Below are 19,278 nucleotides of genomic sequence, written 5' to 3'. Positions count from 1 at the left end.
ACCAGGTCTCCAACTCACACTGTCGCACTCACTGCTCTCCTGGCTGTGAAAGGTGGGCTGCCAGGTGTTCCTTTTATTTTCTAGACACTGAGCTGTTTGTGCTTTCTGTCTGGTCAACCAAGGACACTTTCATGAATATGATATGAAGAGAGAAAAGCTGACAGATTCAGGGCAAGACATACCTGGGTTCATAGGCTGGCATTGCACTGAGTGGGTACATTACAGGTGTGGAGCGTGTGGAGCTCACGCTCTTCACCTGTAACCTGGGGATCATGGCGCCCACCACCCAGGGTTTCGGGGAGGACTGCGTGAATGTGGGGAGAACATCATGCATGCTTCCAGGCATCGAGAGGGTGCTTGACACCGGTGGGATTTTTCCATCCTTGTCTAGGCATGAACCATGTACTTCTCTGCCAGTGCCGAGCCTCCCTGGGTGAGAAAGGGTGGGTCTGACCACCTGCCCTCTCGGGGGCAGCATCTGCGAGATGCTTCTGGAACACCTTGCCAAGCTCAGGCACTGACTCTCCTGGAATAACTGCCACTCAGCCCGCTTTCTTCCCCGCTTTGCCCCTGACTTCTTCATCCTTGAAGAACAGCAGAGGGACAAAGAGAAGCAAGTCCAATTGAGGAGTAGGCTCTGGTGGGGGCCATGGTTTTGGGGAGGCCACTGAAAGAGTTGAGGTGGCTGGAGGAGGCAGAGGAGAGGAGATTTGGAGAGGATCTAAAGAGGAAGGGGATCACCACTCTTCTTGGCAGCCATGGCAGCCTACCCTAGGGACTAGGGAGCATCTTGGAAATGCCAGAGCGTGAAGGTCAAGGTGTTTTGTAAACATCTCCAGTTCTGTCTCTAAAGCTATAAAATGAGGTGAAGTAAACAGATGCAGGTATCTTGGTCATGCAGGCACAAATCTGACGATTGTTGTGCTCTTTGTGTTGAATGTGCAGCTGATCAGGATGTGGTTAACTGTTAGTATTTTTCTTGGGGTCCATAATACGCAGTCGATGAAACTAGGCCAGAGACTGTGCACTCTGGAGATGGTTCTGGGAGGGTAGGGCTTGCAACTTCCTGTTGGCTCTGCTGCTTAACCTCTTTTGCTCTGCCAGTCTCTGCGGAAACTGGGATTGCCACCCACTTTCTCTGGGTGTGGGGACCGTGAAACGATGTTAAGTGATAGCGCCTTGCTCCGAGAGGCCTAGATAACCTGGGGCACATGCCTCCCGAGGAGGAGAATCTGGTGTCCTGGAGTCATGTGGTTGCAGATAGATGGTGAAGAAATACCAGAGAAGATGGACCCTGACTTGCCTAACTTACTTAGCCTCCTGGTGAAACTCCAGAGCACTTCTAATCTTCAGCCGTGCTAGGAGTGGGTGATTGAGGGGGGTGGGGTACTGAGTGGCACCCTGCCTCCGTGGAAGAGCTGTGCACCCCAGAAAAGAGCCAGGTGCATTCCTGAGCACAAATTGCCTTAGCAAAGCGGAATCTGGACCCATGAGGGCCTTGCCGCCATGTTGGCGGCGGTTTGCTCTGATGGCGGACGCCCCCTCCTCTAGGCTTCCCTTCCCAGGCCTTCACTGTACAGCTCCATCCTCTCCAGCTGTAGTGGACAGACTAGTTCTTGGTAGCCACCTAGCCACATCTACCACCAAGACCACATTTTAAGGAAATGTGAGAGACCAGTTCTTCTGTGTAGATGTGGCCTGTCTGCTCTTTACACCATGGAGCTTGGAATTGCCGATGGGTTAGGGTGGGCAAAGTCGTGGTGATTCAGAATCTTGTCCTTCCAAGGGGAGGAGCGTCGTCTGTCGGCATCTCCTGTGACCCTTGTCTCTGACAAATTTGTTATAGCATGAAGGGGCCAGTGAGAATTTGGGGAGATAACACAAGGAACGCATAAGGATGGTTTCTCAGGTGTAAGCTTCAAACCATCATGAGTTAGTCACACGATAACGTGGGCTACAGACCATAAGGAATGGATAACGCATTGGTAAAGTGGTGTGGATCTGGTTATCTCTTTCAGCCTCCTCCTTGAATCAGTAGTAGGTGTTTGGTTTATAATTCAGGTCAACCATAATGCTTGCTGCTCTTTGAGCCCTCACTGTGCATCAGGTAAGGTGTTATTTGTCCCCGTGGTTCTCTTTATATCCTGACAGCAATTCTAGGAGGTAGATGATATTATTCGCATTTGACAAGAGAATAAAATTGCTCAGAGAGGTGACGTGACTTGCAGTTCTGTAAAACCAGGAAGTGGCGGAGCTGGAATGTGAACCAGGACTAGTAGACTCCAGAGTATTCATCCACTGCTTTCCCCTTGGTATCTTTCTTGCTGAGTACCTGGTAGCCTCAGGATAGTGTCATTGCTGCGGAGAATAAAAACAAAATTAAGAAAGTTACCATGTAGTTGGGGATAAGATGGATAGGCCACTAAAGATAATAAACGGACAACTGTGATAGGTACCCAGAAAGTCTTACCAGGGAAGTTCAAGGGAGGTGCCATGGAGGCTGAAGGGGGAAGTTGAGATCCTGCATAGCTGGTTGGGACACTCAAGGTCTTCACAGAGGTGGTGCACTTGGAAGTGGGCCTTGCAGGATTGGTAGGATCTTGCCCAGTGGGGATGGATAAGGGAACAGTTTGTGGGTTGTGGTAACTGCCCAATGCTCAGGTAAATCAAGCTTCTGAAGAGACTATTAGATCATATATACACGTACATCTTTCTGTACGGACATGTGTGTACTGTGTATGCCTGGATACAGTCGCATTCTTTATAAAGACCCCCTACTCTTTTCAAAAGTGAAAGGCTAATGGTTTTCAGTTACAACGTTGTCCAACTCTGTTCTGTACTTCTCCCGAGAACAAGAATACCTCTGAGCAGTAGTTACTATTAATAGACATTCATGTTTATACTGGCCAGGTAGGAATGAAGAGCTTTTTTAATTTTTTTTTCCCCAGGCGGCATCTATGATTGGAGCTGCTGCTTTTTTTTTTTTTTTTTTTAAGTATCGGCTCCTCTTTTCTAGCATGTTGAAACGTTAAGACTTCCTGTTTCTGCTTGATTTCGAAAACATCTCCTGTTCGCCTATCACAGGTAATCCCTGTGTTTCTGCGGAGCCCTCGTTTACGGGCAGCAAGTGCAGGCAGCAACCAGTCTCTCCCCGTTGTGGATGCGGGGACCTCTCTGGATTCACAATTAAAGGCTACCTAATGCATTCCACTATGCATGACGAAACCCAGCTCCCAGAGTAACAAGCAAGACGACTTTTAAAGTGACTCTTGTTGACCAGTATCTTCGGTGCGTTCGGTAAGCGTACGGTGGATTTTTTATTTAAAGGATGGTATAAATTCTTGGGAATTATTCTTGGGGAAGACTGACTCTTCCTGAAGGCGACACAGCTATCATAGAATCCGTATCAGTGGAGTGGCTGCGTACGTTCCTCCAGGCCGGGTGATCACCAAGACACCGTGAAGCTGTCCTCCTGGCCGAGGACAGGGGAAACATGCTGAAACTAGGTGAGTTAGAAGGGCCCGCAGACTCACGTTCAGATTCCTCAGTAAGACCGCGTTGCTGTCTGCAAGGGAATAGCATTCCGTCGCGGCTTTAAAGTGCTTGTGTCAACCAAATCACTGCTTTTCCTTTTTCTACGACCGGGTGTGGGGACCTGGTCTTAAGCTGAGGGAGGTACGAATACTGTGGGTGGAAAAACATGGCATCTGAAGTTTGCATGTAGCTTATTCCCTCTGTAAACAAAGGAAGGATCCAATGCTTCAGCAATGGGACTCCGAGAAGATTGGAGAGCTGGTTCACTTGAAGTTTCTCCTTTTTACTTTTTCCGTGTGTTTGTTAACTGTGAGATGTCTCTGGGTCCCAGTGCGTCGGGTAGTGGCCTGCAAACACAGGGATGTTTATTTCTATACTCCTGTTGTGTTTGTCAGAATACTGTTCTCCCTAACAGCCAATAAGCAATTTCACTCAACAGATATATGGACTTTTGTACTTTTAAAACATGTCTTGGGATTGTTTTCAGCCATAGTTAAAGCTTCTGCAAGTAGACTTAATTTTATTTTTGCGGTAAATTGGAAAACTTTTCGAGCATTGAAATAGAACAATTTAAATAGCCCTGAAAGTTATATAGGGATTCGCACCCTTGTTCCAGTCTATGCCCAATATTTGTTGACGTTCACCTAAAATTTGCTCAGAAGACTTTCTGGAGCCTCAGTTGAATACGAGGAGGGAATTAAATTGGAAGACGTAGCTAGGCGTCAGTGTATCCAGTTTCTTGGCCCACTAATTGAACCTTGGCAGCCAATGCAATTTCCTAGAGCCGTGACTTCTTCTTTTGTATGGAGAGTGGTCACCTGCATGTCATTTATGTTAAATGTACATTTGCACACCAGATGCTCAGAGCTGTGCACGTGATTCTGTCTGCTTTCTTTATGTAGGTATCTAGGCACATTCTCTCAAATATCTGAAAACGGTTATATGCCTGTGACTGTATCTCACGGCGTACATGCAGTTGGGATCAGAGCCAGGTTTGCTTGGGAAGCTTTCCTGGAAGAAGTGAGCTTGGGGGGAAATTTCAAAGGGAGGTAAGTATCGCGCTTTGGCAGAAAGAAGACGCATAGGTAAAGCTTCCAAGGCTGGAGTGATTAAGTCAAATATATTCAGTGAGTAAGCCTGAACTGTAGGAGAGCAGATTGTAAATTACTGGTTGAAAATCGCCAGGCTACCAGGGAGGAAGAGGGGAGGGCCATGTGTGGAGGAGGACAGGAGAGGCTTGTGGGAGCTGCTCCTGTGTGTGTGTTGCTAGTAAATTTCACGCCTGGATACCCCTGCGCGCTGACCATGTTGCCATCTAGTGGAGCCTGCTAAAATGCACCTGCCACCTCTTTTCACTTAGGTTAAATCACGTGGTGTCTTAGCAGTAGGGAAGCTCTTTTCTTTTATTCCCCAGGAATTCTAAATAAGGAATTAGAAGAGATCCATGCAACTGTGTGCCCCCCAAATGATGTTAATTTTGACTCTAGGAAATAGAGCTGAATCCCAATAGAAAGCATTTCTCATAGACCTTGTTTGGAGGTCGTGGAGTCCATCCTGGTGGCGGAGAAGAGCCCTCCCACCAGAGGCAGCACAGCCCACAGACCTCAGAGCTGGAAGACACTGTAGAGGTCATAGTGGGATGCCATACCCCTCCCATCCTCCCTTGCATCCATCCGTGCCTGCATCCATTCAGCGAAACTTCCTGAGTTCCTGTTACCCATCAGGCTCTCTTCCGGGTACTGGGGATACACCAGTGACAAGAGCAGATAGAGAGATCCCTGTTCATGAGAAAAAATAAAGAAATAAAATAAAGAAATCAAGAAATCCCTGCCCTTGGAGCCATGGCATTCCAGTGGGAAAGATGAACAATAAACAAAGAAGTAAAATATATAGTGGGTGGGATTCTGTTAAGTGCTAAAGAGGAAAAAAAATTTTAAGTCTAAAAAGGGGGCATCAGGATTGTTGTACACGGTTGTGGGGTGGTGGGGGCGGAGGGAGGATTTGCAGTTGTGTGTCCTCGCTGAGACTGTGATATTAGTCTCTCCTAAAGGTGTGAGAAAGCCAGACACGTGCATATCCTGGAGAGGAGCATTCCAGGCAGAGGGCAAGCCGATGCAAAGGCCCTGAGGTGGGAATGGTCCTCGTGTGTTCCCCAAACCGCAAGGGGGCTGATCAGAGGAAGGACAACCAGGGAGATGGGAAGGGGCCAGATCAGTTTGGGCCACGGTGACAGTTAAAATGAATTTGACGTTTCCTGGACATGAGAGGAGAAGCCATTCAATCTAGCCTAATCTCATTTGACAAATGAAACTTAGGACAAAGAAATCAGGTCAGGTGTCTGTGGTTAATCAGCATCTTCGTGCCGGAGCTGGGATGAGAATGTGCCTTCTAACCCAGCGTTCTTCCCGCTGACCTAGCCTGCCCCGGTGGGGATGCGTGACCCCATGGAGGCTCAGGCTTCTAAGTGCAGTGGTCCTAAATTAGCCCGGGGCTGGGGGCTCCTCCAGCGGCTGTGTGTCAGCATGGTTCATCCTGGTCCTTCCCTCAGCAGGACCACCGCAAACACAGAAAGGAGCAGACCTCTTATGTCAGAGGACTTCTCTGCCAGATACTGCCTTCCTTCGTTTCGGTGTGGAGATAAATCCATTGGGTTTCACCAGTGGTTAAACCCCTAAACCTATAGTCTCATGAAGGTTCCCCGTGTTCATTGTGCAGTCCCTTGAAGATGGTGAACCTAAGATTTTTACATGTTACAGGGGTGGATCACAGTTCTCATCATGAGCATTAGCAGGATTGAATAGTGAAAGTTACTTAAAATGAATTTGAAAATAGGGGCATCTGGGTGGCTCATTCAGTTAAGCATCTGACTCTTGCTTTTGGCTCAGGCCATGATCTGAGGATCAGGGGATCGAGCCCGTGTTTGGCGTGGGGTGGGGGGAAGTCCACTTGGGATTCTCTTTTCCTTTTTCTCCCTCTCTCTCTCTCTCAAAAAAATAAATAAAATCTTAAAAAAAAAAAAGAATTTGAAAATAGGATCACCAGGTGAGGAGAGAGCCGCTTATTGTCACCAAATGCCGCTGGACCTGGACAGTTTTGCCCAACATTCTTTGTCTTCTTTCTTTACTGTAAGCCTCTTCAAGCCCCCCCTCCCTTCCACCTTCTTTAGATCTTATGACTGTTGTGCTCTGGGCACGGGCCAGATCCTCTAATCTCACTTTCTGATGAAGGTCAGACTAGAGCTCAGTATACAGGAGAACCCAACACCGTCTCCTCTCCCTCATCAGCCACAGCCTGGATGCTATGGACGGGAGGTCCTGCCACCAGATCGGCCCCATCCTGTGGAGAAAACACACTCATGACTTACTCTCGTGCTCCTTTCTTTCCTTTCTTTCAAAGCAAAGCTCCCAGTAGAGGTAACGTGAGGTTTACATCATCTTATTTGGCATGCACATTTGTTGGCATAGTACTTTTTCTCTTTTTTTTCTTTTCTCTTTTTGTTTATTTTCTGCCAACCAAGGTAATTTCATATGTCCAGTTGCCTATGTTTTTTTTTTTAAAAAAGGTTTTATTTATTTATTTGACAGAGATAGAGACAGCCAGCGAGAGAGGGAACACAAGCAGGGGGAGTGGGAGAGGAAGAAGCAGGCTCCCAGCAGAGGAGCCTGATGTGGGGCTCGATCCCATAACGCCAGGATCACGCCCTGAGCCGAAGGCAGACGCTTAACCGCTGTGCCACCCAGGCGCCCCCTGTATTTTTTTTTTTTAAAACAAGCCCTGAAATCCCACTACGTCGGACAATCAGGACCAGCACCGATTTGCATCCTTGGGAATCCATAATCACCTTCGTAGCTAAGCTCTTTGTTTATCCCTGGGGTCCTTTGGTTTGGGTCTTTAGGAGAGTGGCTGCTCCTGGGGGGTGCATTTGCTTTTTCCTGCCTTCAAGTCTTGCTGTTTTTGCAAGGCAGACAGCCACCCCTTGTGGCAGGGATGTTCCCCTGTCGGGTCCTTCTGGAGGCTCCCATCAGGGATGGTGGGACAGCGCCATACCGGGAGTGGAGGACCCAGGTCCTGGCCCTCAGACTCTCTTCCCTGTCTGTGCCTTAGCATCCCCCCCACCGTGGGTCTCTGATGGGCTACCACTGCTGTCACACAGGCAAGACTTGGCTCTGCAGGAGAGGGGGTTTCCAGGCGGTCCTCTGACTTTGGTTAGGCAGCCAGCTTGAGGAAATGGGGGAGAAGGCATTGGTCGTCTGTGTATTCTGGGGTTCCTTTCCCCACTGTCCTTTAGGGGCTGGGCATGTGGTAGAGCCGGTAGCAAGATTAGAAGTCTTCTAACATGCTCCTCATTAGCTGTCCAGAACAGTCCGTCAGTTATGGCTCTTATTATGCAAGAAAGAGAAACCCCAGTTTGGATTGGCTCACACAAAAGAGAATTTTTTATTAGCTTGCATAACTGGAATGAGATTTGGTTTAGCTGCTCAGTGATGTCAGGAACCCATTTTCTTTCTAATCTGCCCTCTGTGGTCAAGTTTCATCATCAGCTAGCTTCCCTCCTGGTGGTTAAATGTCTGCAGCAATTCTGACTTGGTATGCACAACACACTGTCCAGGAGGAGAGAAACGGCTTCTGGTGGCTTTGTGTGTCAGAGCAAGCGACCTTTTCCAGAAGCCCCCAGCAAATTTCTCATGTCTCAGTGCCCAATCTTAAGCCAGTTTATTGACTGTAGAATGTGGTGGTGAGTGGCTAGGTTTGCATTGTCTAAACCAGTCACTTGGGGCGCCTGGGTGGCTCAGTCGGTGAAGCGTCTGCCGTCAGCTCAGGTCATGATCTCAGAGTCCTGAGATCAAGTCCCACATCGGACTCCTTGCGGTGGGGAGCCTGCTTCTCCCTCTGCCTGCCGCTCCCCCTGCTTATGTTCTCTCTCTCTCTGACAAATTTTAAAAATCTTTAAAAAAAAGAAAAAAAGTCACTCTATGGCAAAGGGGCTAGGATTACTGTGACTGAGTTGAAACAATCAGGGTAAACCTGAGAGCTAGGGATGGGCTCAGTGTCTCCCTCAAACAGCACGCTGCTCCCCAAGAAGTGATGTCGAGTGGGCCATGGTTGTCTACTGAACAGACTTCCTTTCACTGTGGTTTTTTCTTTTTTGTTTTCTTCCCCTGTTGCTTCTTATTTGGTGACTGGTGATGGTATGATAATACAGTGAATGGAGCCCTGCGTCTTGGATTCCCAGAACCCGCCTGCCCCCATGACAATGACTCAGATGCTATCAGGAAGAACAAGGTCATACCATCCTTGAACCCCAACAGCATTGCAAATCAGGAAGGCAAATTCGCAGAGGTCAATAAAGTATCCCCAAACTATCGTAGACCTGGTCTGGTAAGCGCTGAACAGTGAGAATAAGAACTAGAGAAAATTAATTACAGGCAGCCCTTCTGTCTATGGTAATTATATGTCCCCATAAAACATTGAACTCCATTATAATTTTTCTTTTAAAACAATGTAATAAGGCCATTTGTTCCTGTAAAGAATACCCTTATGTTTTATAGATATGAGCTTGTCATATCTGGTTATTTTATCTATTGTAATTGATATTACCGGACTCTGGATAATGTAGACTTTGAAACTCCACACGAATAAACAAAATAGAGCCGTCAGTCGTATAGGATGTTATTTTGTTTACTCTAGATGGTACCTCCAGGAGAATGGCCGTCAAGGTCGGGGAAGGGACTAGAGCAACATACAAGGGCTCTGGGAGGGGAAAAAGACACAGTGTACAAAGGAAAAACACCACTTTTGGGGCGTGTGGGTGGCTCCGTTGGTAAAGCGTCTACCTTGGGCTCAGGTCATGATCTCAGGGTCCTGGAATCGAGCTCCACATCGGGCTCCCTGCTCAATGGGGAGCCTGTTTCTCCCTCTCCTGCTCCCCCTGCTTATGCTGTCTCTTTCTGTGTCAAATAAATAAAATCAGAAAGAAAGAAAGAAAGAAGGAAAGAAGGAAAGAAGGAAAAAGAAAAGAAAACCGCCACTTTCATGCTAAGTAAGTTGGAGGACAAGAGGTATGAGTTTATCTTTCGTACATGACATCCATGAGTAGCGAATGGAATTCCAAACTCCAGAGCCTTGTTCCCAGCCAGTATTCCTGCCACATCCCTGACGGAAATAGACACACGGAAGGCCAAGCAGGGCCGAGGAGCCCTTTATTATAGGCGGGCTTTGACCAAAACCCTGATGATGACCTCGAGTGAGCTGGACTACACCTGCAGGTCACAGAAATCCAGTCCGGGACACCGGGCGAGGCTGTAGAAGGATGCAGATGCCTTGAAGGGCACGATGCTCTGTCACAGAGAGGCCACCCCCCTCCACAGTGGAGGTCTGAGGGGTGGAGCTTCTAGTGCACGTTAGACCCTGGCATGATGAACTCTGGACGTGTCGTGTCAACTTCCAGGGCCTGATTTCTCATTGATGAGCAAGTCTGAGCTGAGGTTGAGCAAGAGGACTTGAAAAGCTTCCCTAAGTCCTGACGTTCTGGTTCTTGGGTTCTGCATAGGGTGTGATGGAGGCATCATGCAGAACTGTGCTGGGGTGGAGGGTAGGGAGCCGAAATCCTCTGTGCCAGGACATACGGACACATGGGTGATGGCAGTTTCTGCACTGCGGGCTACAGCTATCTTCAAGAACTACCAAGTGGCTGGACTGCTGAGGGCTGGGTGTGAACGGCTCCAACTTGCGTGTTGTTAGTTGAATACTACAGACCCTGGGCAGAGCCACAGCTCCCTGAATAGAGGGGCTGTTTCCTTAGCCAAGCCTGGTGTGGATGCTGGCCGCCAGGCTTGTGTTCTATGACGTTCCAGATGTCAGGGGTCTTGCGGGAGCCATGGACACGGGGCGAGATCAGACAGTGACCACTGCTGGTCGATACTTCTGTTAAAATGTGGTTTCAAAGCCCTGGTCACGTGCCTTATCTTGGGACTGGCGAGCCCCGCCATGTTTTTCGATCTCCTGTTTTGTTAAAAGTCCGATTACAAGTGGCATTGCACGCATTGTGGGTTTTCGGTTTTTAGTGCTTTCATTGCTCAATTACCCAACTCCCAAACGGGTGGCTCTGGAGCTCTACCTTGATGGGAGAGAGGTTGTTTGCTTGTGCTGGTATCAGTCTAGATAAGCCAGTGGTCCCAAACTCAAATGTCTACAGGAACCGGGTAAGAAAGAGGAATGTGGAAATACTGCTTTCTACGAACAAGTGGAAGTCATGACGCCTGAGGCCGACTTGGAGAGAACGGGTCCCATCCCCAGGCATTGACGTTCAGATGAAAAACAAAATTTATCTGGTCCAAGAAAACCCTCTATAGCTGGATTCAGTCCTAAGGCTCCCAGTGTGTGATTCCTGGTCTATGAATCAGCGAATGTCAGCTGTCATTTGACGTTTGCTTAGCCTCAGAGATGTCAGATGTTACAGACGGGAGCCCTTTGTAATTTTGTTTCTCAGTAGATTTTAGCTCTTGACCTTAGATGACAAGGCGATCCCTGGGATAAGTAGGCCACCCAACTTTGACCGGCAAATTGGAAATCCTTCTGAAGAAATAACATCTTCATGAATATCGTTCCCTTGGTTCCTGGCCATTGGAGGCTGAATCAGTTTAGAGAAGCACAGAGGGAAATCTCATTCAAAACAGTTCTGAGTATTTTACATTAAAAAAAAAAAATTTGCGTCACTAAAAACAAGGAACCTCCAGCATTTGGAAGACACACTCCTGCCTTGCCACTTGTCTGCTGGGTATATTCACTCCTCTTGGCCTTTTCTCTGAGGTTGGCCGGCTTGGGGCTGGGGACCAGGGAGGAATCTGGAACGGGACCAGCTTGGGTTTGCTCTTTCCCACCCCTTCCAAGCCTCCCCACAGTCACAGTCTTAATGTCTGCCTCCCTGCTCTTCCCCCACCCCCAAGAAGGAACAAAGAAAACCAGTGGATTCATTTACGCTCTGAGGTGTGAGTCATCCACAGGCCTTAAGAGACACTTGCATTTTTCAGAGAACCTGATGGTACAACAGGAAATAGGGCAAAGTTTAGCCAAAAGTCATGCTCCTTTAATGAGAGTATTTCTTGTAGCGCTAACTGGATAATTTGGGGCTGGGGAGCCTTCCAGGCACCCCAGAGATAGCCCCTTAGTAACCCTGCTTCGAGTAACACCTGCTGGACTAGCAGGGGCAGCTAAGCGTGGAGAAGGGTTTTGGCTTCATCCTGTTTTATTTACATCAAACTCCTGTCAGAGTCCATGAAAATTCCTGCAAATGTGTTTTTGTAAGAAACTGATGGTGCCCAGCTCCCCTGTGTCTGGCCAGTGGGAGAGTTGTGGGGGTTTAAATATTCCTTCAGCAAAGCCACTCAGTTAAAGCCATGCTGAAATTGTGCTCTTCTGAAAAGTGCTTACTCGTCAGAGTACTGTCTCAGTTTCTTCCTTTCTGTGAGAGTTCATGAAGGAAATAGTCCACGATTCTTTCTCTACTTCCTTAACAGCAATTCATCCCTGAACCCCTTGCAATTTGGCTTCTGTGTCTAGCCACACGACTCAGCTGTCTTTCTCCAAAAATGCCAGTGGCCACCCCATCATCATATCCATTGGCCTTTTCTTTAGCTTTCCTTTCTGGTGGGTTGTTTTTTCACCTGTTAACTCTACCAGAAACCATTCTTCCTTCTTTTCTCCCTCACCTCCCCTTCCTTGGCTAATTCCTTCACCCTCAAGTTTGAGCTTAGGCATCCCTTCTTTCAGGAAGCCTTCCCTGATTGACTCCCTCCCCCAGGACTAATTTACATACTCCTCCTACCAGCTTTCATAGCACCCCTTACGTTTTTTGCTTTTGCACTTATACCGTATTTTCATTAGTGTCTTCCCCCTCCCCTGCCAGTACTGCAGGCTCTGTGAGGACAGGTATCAATGTTGTTTGATCTGCACCATTTGCTTTGTACCTGTACATGGTAAATGTTCTGTAAGTATTTGCAGACTGAAGAACTATACAAATGAAGATAGCATCTGAACAGCACCATCTATGGCTTCTTCTAGAGCAGGCGATGAACCCCCGGCTGCCTTCATCAAGCTTTGGTTTTTCCCAGGTCCCTTGGACCTCCAGTTAGTAGATGTAAAGGTATAGTTAGATGCTGTGGATAAAAAGTGACATCTGGCTCTGAGGAAGAAGACCTGACCATTCATATTCAACCACTTCCTGACAGGCAGTAACTCTCTGCATTGTTGTGTTGGGCGAGGGATGGCTCCTTGTTGATGAACCCAGTGGAGTGGATGAGTTTTGAGCGTTCTGACCACTAACAGAATAGGAAACACATTGTTCAGAGAACCAGGCAAGGGGGAACTAATGATTTTATCATCACCATGGAGGGAGAGCTTGAATATCTGATTGGCAGTTCTAGAGAAACATTGACTAGTTCTTAAAGGAACTGATAAGTATTGTGTAGGTACAAAAGTGTGTAGACAGTACTGTACTTTTTGGGCCATTTAAGGAGTTTTTAAGATAATTTCAACTATATACAATTTTGCTTAACTGATTTGAGACCCGGTGTCCCTCCTCTCACCTCTGAAAACATGACTCAGCTATGTTAAGAAGAATGCACCTTTTCTGTAGATCCGTATATTGGGACGGGCTTTCTAGAGCATTTAAGAATGTGAAATCTTGATCACATGGATCTTCTCGTGTCTTGAAGTTGGACAGGAATTGTTGACCGGGTGTAACCACAATGAAAAAGGACAACTTTATTAGCAGGGTTTAGTGAGCAAAAGTAGGTTCATATCTGTATTACAGAATAGTGTGCTCAGTAATAGTAGTCTGCTTTGTAAAAATAATAATAATAATAATAATAATGTTCTATAGCCTTTGTTTAGTGAAGAGGAGATATTCGATGCAATCTGTTTTAGAAATATTTTCATCCAAAGCTGTGGCTTTATAGAAAACAGCAGCCCTCCATGGAAGAGCCCAGCTCATGTGGGCAATTGATCTGAGAGAAGAGACTCAAGCACATCCCCCCACTGGCTGCCCTGCGCAGACCTCAGACTCTGAGGTGTGAAGTGGGATTCCTCCCCTTCCCCCTTTTCACGGCCGTTCCTCTCTGGGCTTCCCCCTCTTCTATTAATGTCCCTTTTCCCCCAAAGTCAGAGCCTCCCAGGCAGCTTGGCTGTCTGACCTCTCTTAACTGCTCTGATGGAGCATATGCTGTGTTTGTCTTGAGATACAATTTTTGGTGCTCCGCTCAATCCCAGACTCTATAGCACAGAGAAAAGTAGCACAGAATAAGGGCGGAGGACCCTCCTTCCTGTCTCAGTCCTAGCTAAGCGACCTTGGTCCAGCCCCTTAATGTCTCTGAGCATCCGTCTCCTCATCAGAAGCACATGGAGCCAATAATACCCCAAATTCCTTCCATACGGGATTGTTAACGAGGATGGGGGCAGTGTATGCAGACGCACTTCAAGAACTAGAAAGCACCACCTTGCTGAGACGTGGTAGGATGGAGATGTGTTCTGTAAATGTGCCTAGCACAAGACTTAGCACATAGTAGGTGCTTGATAAATTATGCCTGATCATATTAAGACAGCTGAACGTAAACAGAAACATCACTTGGTTCTAAACCGGGCTGCCTGTTCAGAATTTGGGGCGATGGCCAACTGGAATATTGCTTCCTTCCTCTGGCCCTGATATCAGGATATTTGGGACTCCCAGGGTTCTGCCTTTTTACATTCAAAGGTTAATCTCATCCATTAAGCACACAGATGACAAAATTAAGTACGTATTGTGCAACAACAGATCCCAAGTTGGCTCTCGAAAACACAGCCTATTATAAACGCAAACAGCCTCTGAGGGGGAGCTCGTTCCTAAGAGACCAGGTTCATAGAATGTTTATCGCCCAAGAGACATTCATGCCTTGAGTGAAGACGTGCCTGGAATTCCCATCTGGGATTTATTAGTGGATATCTTCAGGTGGCCCAGCGCCGGATGTTAGTTCTTCACCTAAAGGAAACAAAATTCCCGCTCTGAGGATGGCGAGGTCCCTGTGCTTCGAAGGTGGGCAGCTGCCGCTGCTACCTTGCTGGCCCTGGAAATTCCCTCCACGGAATGGAATTGGGTTCAGTCCAGCTCACTAGTGGTTCCGAGGGCAACTGCGGGGGTTTGGTGGCTGGCTGGCTAGGCTTCCTCTGTCAAGATAAGCCCAAGCCATTAGTCGAAGCCCGGACTCCAGTGGCTTCTACCGGGGATGTTTGCCTTTGCTCTTCGCTCTGTGTTTATGAAGATGTTGAAAGGAAGTGCGTCCGTTCTGTGCCTGTTGTAAAACAGAAGGTTTGCAGCTGTCAGAGTTATTTTCTTCTTGGCTCTTTATCTGATGCCCTTTTTTGTAAACCTGACAGATTTATGGATTGTTGCAGATAACCAGCGCCAGCTCGTCAGAGGTAATGCAAATTTTCTTTTCGTGTTTCTTTCTTTGAAGGGCACGGAGATTTATGTACACAGTTCCTTGTACTGTACTTTGGAGGGAAGGGGAAATTGAAATTATTCTTACGTGTTGTCGTAATTCAATATGACGAACTGATTCAGTGATGATTTTATTAGTGCTATAGTGCCTTCGAAGCCTCCAACACGTTCTCCCCCTTTAAAAGGAGGAGGAAAAAACCCACAAGGTATAATCGTGTATTTTTAACAGCTTCCAAATCAGCTTCAGAAGACAACGAACATCAAGGTGGTCAACTTCAAGCATAATAGAAGTTCGCTCTGGAAGTGTAGGGTCACTGTGGGCTTCCGTAGGCTTTCTGCAGGAATCAGACCTGAGCAAGGTTTTGGGAGTGGTTCATAAACAAAAACAAAAACAAAACCCAAAAAACAAGAAACAAAAAGAACAAAAAAAACCAAAAACAGTGTAACACAGGACAAACAGACAGGCGGCAGCAGCTCCTCCCACAAGGCGGCTTGTGGCTGCAAAGGTGTCATGGTTCACTGTCATGCTTGTTTCCAGTAATTTCCAGTGAATGAAAACAAGTGTCGAAGTTTCTGAATGAGTACTTTTCAGATCATTCATTTCTACTCGTGGTGGGAAGGGGGGTGTGCATTCATGGTTTTGCCCCTGGTGGCGTCCTGCATCCACACTTCGTTGCCTTCACCCTCTGGGGGAGAGGGTGGTCCTCCGGCTGGCAGCCTGCGTACCTCACCCACAGCCCGCGTAGCTCTGTGTCTTGCTGGGTGCGGGGCCCGAGGCAGCCGGGGGTGCTGGCAGACAGACAGCTCTATGGCTAGCCTCCGTGGGCATGTGAAGTGTCTGCCCCTGGGCTCATTGCAGGGAAATCCGCCGACAACCTCTTAGATTCTACCAGCTGGAGATGATGGTTAGACTAACAGCCATAGGAACGGAGGGAATAAGGTCTGTCGAGCAAACATTGTGACTGTGGGACTTAGAGGGATTAGAAATAAGGGGAGACAGAGCAGCCTAAGTCAGGGACCATGGGAGGATTCTAGCCACCGTTGCCTAAGTGAGAAATAATTGAATATCGTGAAGAAAATCAAGATGCTGTGTGTGTGTGTGTGTGTGTGTGTGTGTGTGTGTGTGTGTGTCTCAATGCTGGTGGTGGGAGGGGGGTTCTGCCTGTGCCTTCAGATGGAAGGATACTCCTGGACAGGGGGAACCCAAGAAGTCATCCAAGTGAGCAGGCCCTTCTGGCAGCCAGAAATGTGTAGGCAGGAGCAAAAGTTCCTGACAGTATTCACCTGTGGACCCCTTAGTGTCTCTGTATTTTTTTTTCACATCATTTTCTTGGACACAAGGGCTACCTCACAGTTCCATTTGTTAAGTGCTTAGGTCTAAAGAACTTACTACATCTTTCTGTACGAATAACCTGGTAGCTGTGCGGAAAACATGATATGTATAAATCGAAAGATAAAAAAAGAATGCTTGTATTTCATTCTTCACCACAGTGACTCATGGAATGAGTGCCCCTGTGGGGCCTTGCGTGGTTCAGCCAGGATCCAATCGGGAAACGCGATAATTGGAACGAGGAAAGTTTAATGTAAATAAAATGAACTAGGAATATAGTAAGTGGCTCCTCAAAAGATTAAAAATAGAAAATTACTGTACAATCTAACAATTCCACTTCTGGGGATGTACCCCAAAGAACTGAAAGCAGACACTTGAACAGGTCTTGATACTACCCATGTTCATAGCAGCATTATTCACAAGGGCCCGGTTGCCCACTGAATGGTCCGTGAATAAACAAAATGTGATATGTGATATCTACATGCAATAGACTATCATTCACTCTTAAAAAGGAAGGAGATTCTGGCACAAGCTACAACATGGATGAACCTTTGGGACATTAAGTGAAATACGCCAATCACACACAAAAAACAAATACTCTGTAATTCCACATCCATGGGATGTCTACAGTGGTCAGGTTCAGAGACAGAAAGTAGAATGGTGGTTGCTGGGGACTGAAGGGAGGGGAGAATGGAAAGTTAGTGTTTAATGAGTACAGAGTTTCAGTTTTGCAAGATGAAAAGAGTTCTGGAAATGGGTGGTGGTAAGGGTTGCCCAGCAATGGAAAGGCATTTCGTACAATTGAACTGTACCCTTAAAAATTATTAAGATGGCAAATTTTTTGTGATGTACATTTTGCCACAATTAATAATAAAAAAGAAAACAATCGAAAGAAATACTCACTTTAATGAGGACTATCTAGCCAGTGAAGAGAATTGTTAAGAATAGAGGAATCGCTAATGTGGCAACCACTTACCATGGGTTCAAGATAGAGCACCAACCATGAGCATCCCCGTTGTTCCTTGATGGAGAGAGGATGGCTAGCCTCAGCTCCTTGGACGGCAGAGAAGTCGCCATAGCGCCATGCTGGTGGAACTTGCTGGAAATCCACCCACTAGGATGCTGAGGAAATCTGTCTATGGGGAGGTTTTTTGAAAGAACACACCAGAACCAAGAAGGGAAAGTTTTTCTTCCCATAATGTCTCTACAGTGCACCCCACTGACAAAGCTTAGAATTGTACTGGCTGACGAAAGAGAAAATGTATTCCAAGTCCTGTCTTTCTTTTCTCAGAGCAGGTGATGAAGGGCAAATTCGGGGCTGTTGGGCAATAAATTGATCCCTGGCCAACTCACAACTTCTCAAACCTTGAAATCAGATTGGATCTCACTACCCTAATTTCCTGTCTTATGTACTTTTTTAATATGATACTCGCTTTTTATCACAGCAACTGCCAACAGCCTAGCTTTGCAAAGAAATGATGTCATGAAAAGAAATGTAACACAATCTAATGTTACACTGTGAACTTGCTCGAAGTAGTCATTCATACAGTTTCTGAGAGACGTTGAATAATGCTTTGTTTTCCTCAAAAATTTAAAATATCCTGTGACACCCCTGTGAGCTTGCCCTCGGCACCACGGCATACAATTTGGGGATCTTGGGGCTAAAATCATGAGTCTGTTTCAACAACTCTGACCACACCACTCTAACAGCTGAGAATCTAAGGTGCCAGTTTGGTTAAGAGGACAGAAGACCCACGGGTAAAGTCAAAACTGTCTGGGGTAATATTATTTTTGAAAGCCTCTTAGGAAGTTACCAGATTGAATAACATATCACTTCCCAGTAAGTAAAAGACTTACTGTCTAAGTGTTTCCTTGACCACTGGAATGGGTTGCTAGATGAAATAGCTGGCTTGTCTTCGGAGGCACTTTGATGTGAAAAAAATACATACCCTTAAATACAACATTCACCATCAGTGCCTGAGATGCTCACGGTGTGAGGAGACCATACAGAGACGAGAGTCAGGGAGGGACCAGCCAGTTCCCAGCTCCATCTCAGCCTTGCTCTGGGTCATAAAATCATTATATGGAATGACAGCAGATGCCTTTCGATGGTGGCGTTTTCTCTCTTTCTCTTTTGGGCTGATTATACATAGTTAAAATTGAGAAAGTTAAATGGCATATGATGGCACGTTCCTGAATTCAGTAGGCAGAATTCTGTTGGAGTAGATTTTCAGATTAAGAAAGGTACGAGTTTTAGCGCTTTTCTGTTTCTGCTGGGAAATGTACGGGTTCCGTAAGACCTTTTCTCGTTAGATGGGCACCCTGTTCATATTAGCAGTTTCTCAGAAAAGGTATTTATTTTGGTGACGTCTCCAGCTTGGTGAATCATAACAATTTCATATTTCTATAGCTCTTCTTTAAGGAGAAGCTGAATGGCTGAAGTGTTGCAACCTGACCTGTTCCGATGGAAAAACTGACCCATTCCTTTCAGTGCTACCTGCAAACAGCCTTCCCCCCAACCCTCCCCAAACCCTGTTTGGATAAGTTCTGCTTTGGTTCACATTTTTACCACCTGCTGAGTCTGTCTGTTGGGTTTCGGCCCCGGCTGCTTTCACCGGGCAAGCCTGCCCAGCCCTGGGACTCCGCCTACCAGCCTTTCTGCCTCTTAAACAGTGACTAGTTGGCACAGATGTTCATTTAATAGCCATTCTGCCCGTGTCAGAAACTCAATGTCAAAATCAAATCAGGACAACTTGGAGCGGATTAGACTTTCAAAAGGATCTCAGGCCGGGAATCTATGTATGGTCCAAATTCTACATATGAGGCACGACTTTTGTTTCCTTGTGGATTTCACATTTTGTTCGGAAACCGGAAAAAAGCCTCTTAACTCCTCAGATGCAATTAACCGACCTGTCTTGGCAGCGTTTTCTATGGCCTTAGAATG

At 46.8% G+C, this 19,278-nt stretch overlaps 1 protein-coding gene across 4 annotated transcripts in view; it reads left to right on the top strand.

The window, feature by feature from the left end:
• Positions 1–19,278, top strand: part of TNFAIP8 (TNF alpha induced protein 8) — a 112,644-nt gene that overhangs the window by 50,109 nt on the left and 43,257 nt on the right. The window contains exon 2 of one of the 4 annotated variants that reach the window (XM_008699021.2): positions 3,085–3,297. The exons of 2 other annotated variants lie outside the window; for them this stretch is intronic. Coding sequence is in view for 1 of the 2 variants with exons in the window: in XM_008699018.1 (XP_008697240.1) it covers positions 3,494–3,506 (13 nt within the window). In the remaining variant the exon portion in view is untranslated. Of the gene's footprint in view, positions 1–3,084; positions 3,298–3,322; positions 3,507–19,278 lie in introns of those variants that run through there. One more of the 4 variants, XM_008699018.1, reaches the window with a different exon arrangement.

The sequence above is a fragment of the Ursus maritimus genome, unplaced genomic scaffold, assembly GCF_017311325.1.
Source record: "Ursus maritimus isolate PB19 unplaced genomic scaffold, ASM1731132v1 scaffold_5, whole genome shotgun sequence".
Taxonomy (NCBI): Eukaryota; Metazoa; Chordata; class Mammalia; order Carnivora; family Ursidae; genus Ursus; species Ursus maritimus.
This window is presented reverse-complemented; position numbering and strand designations above follow the sequence as displayed.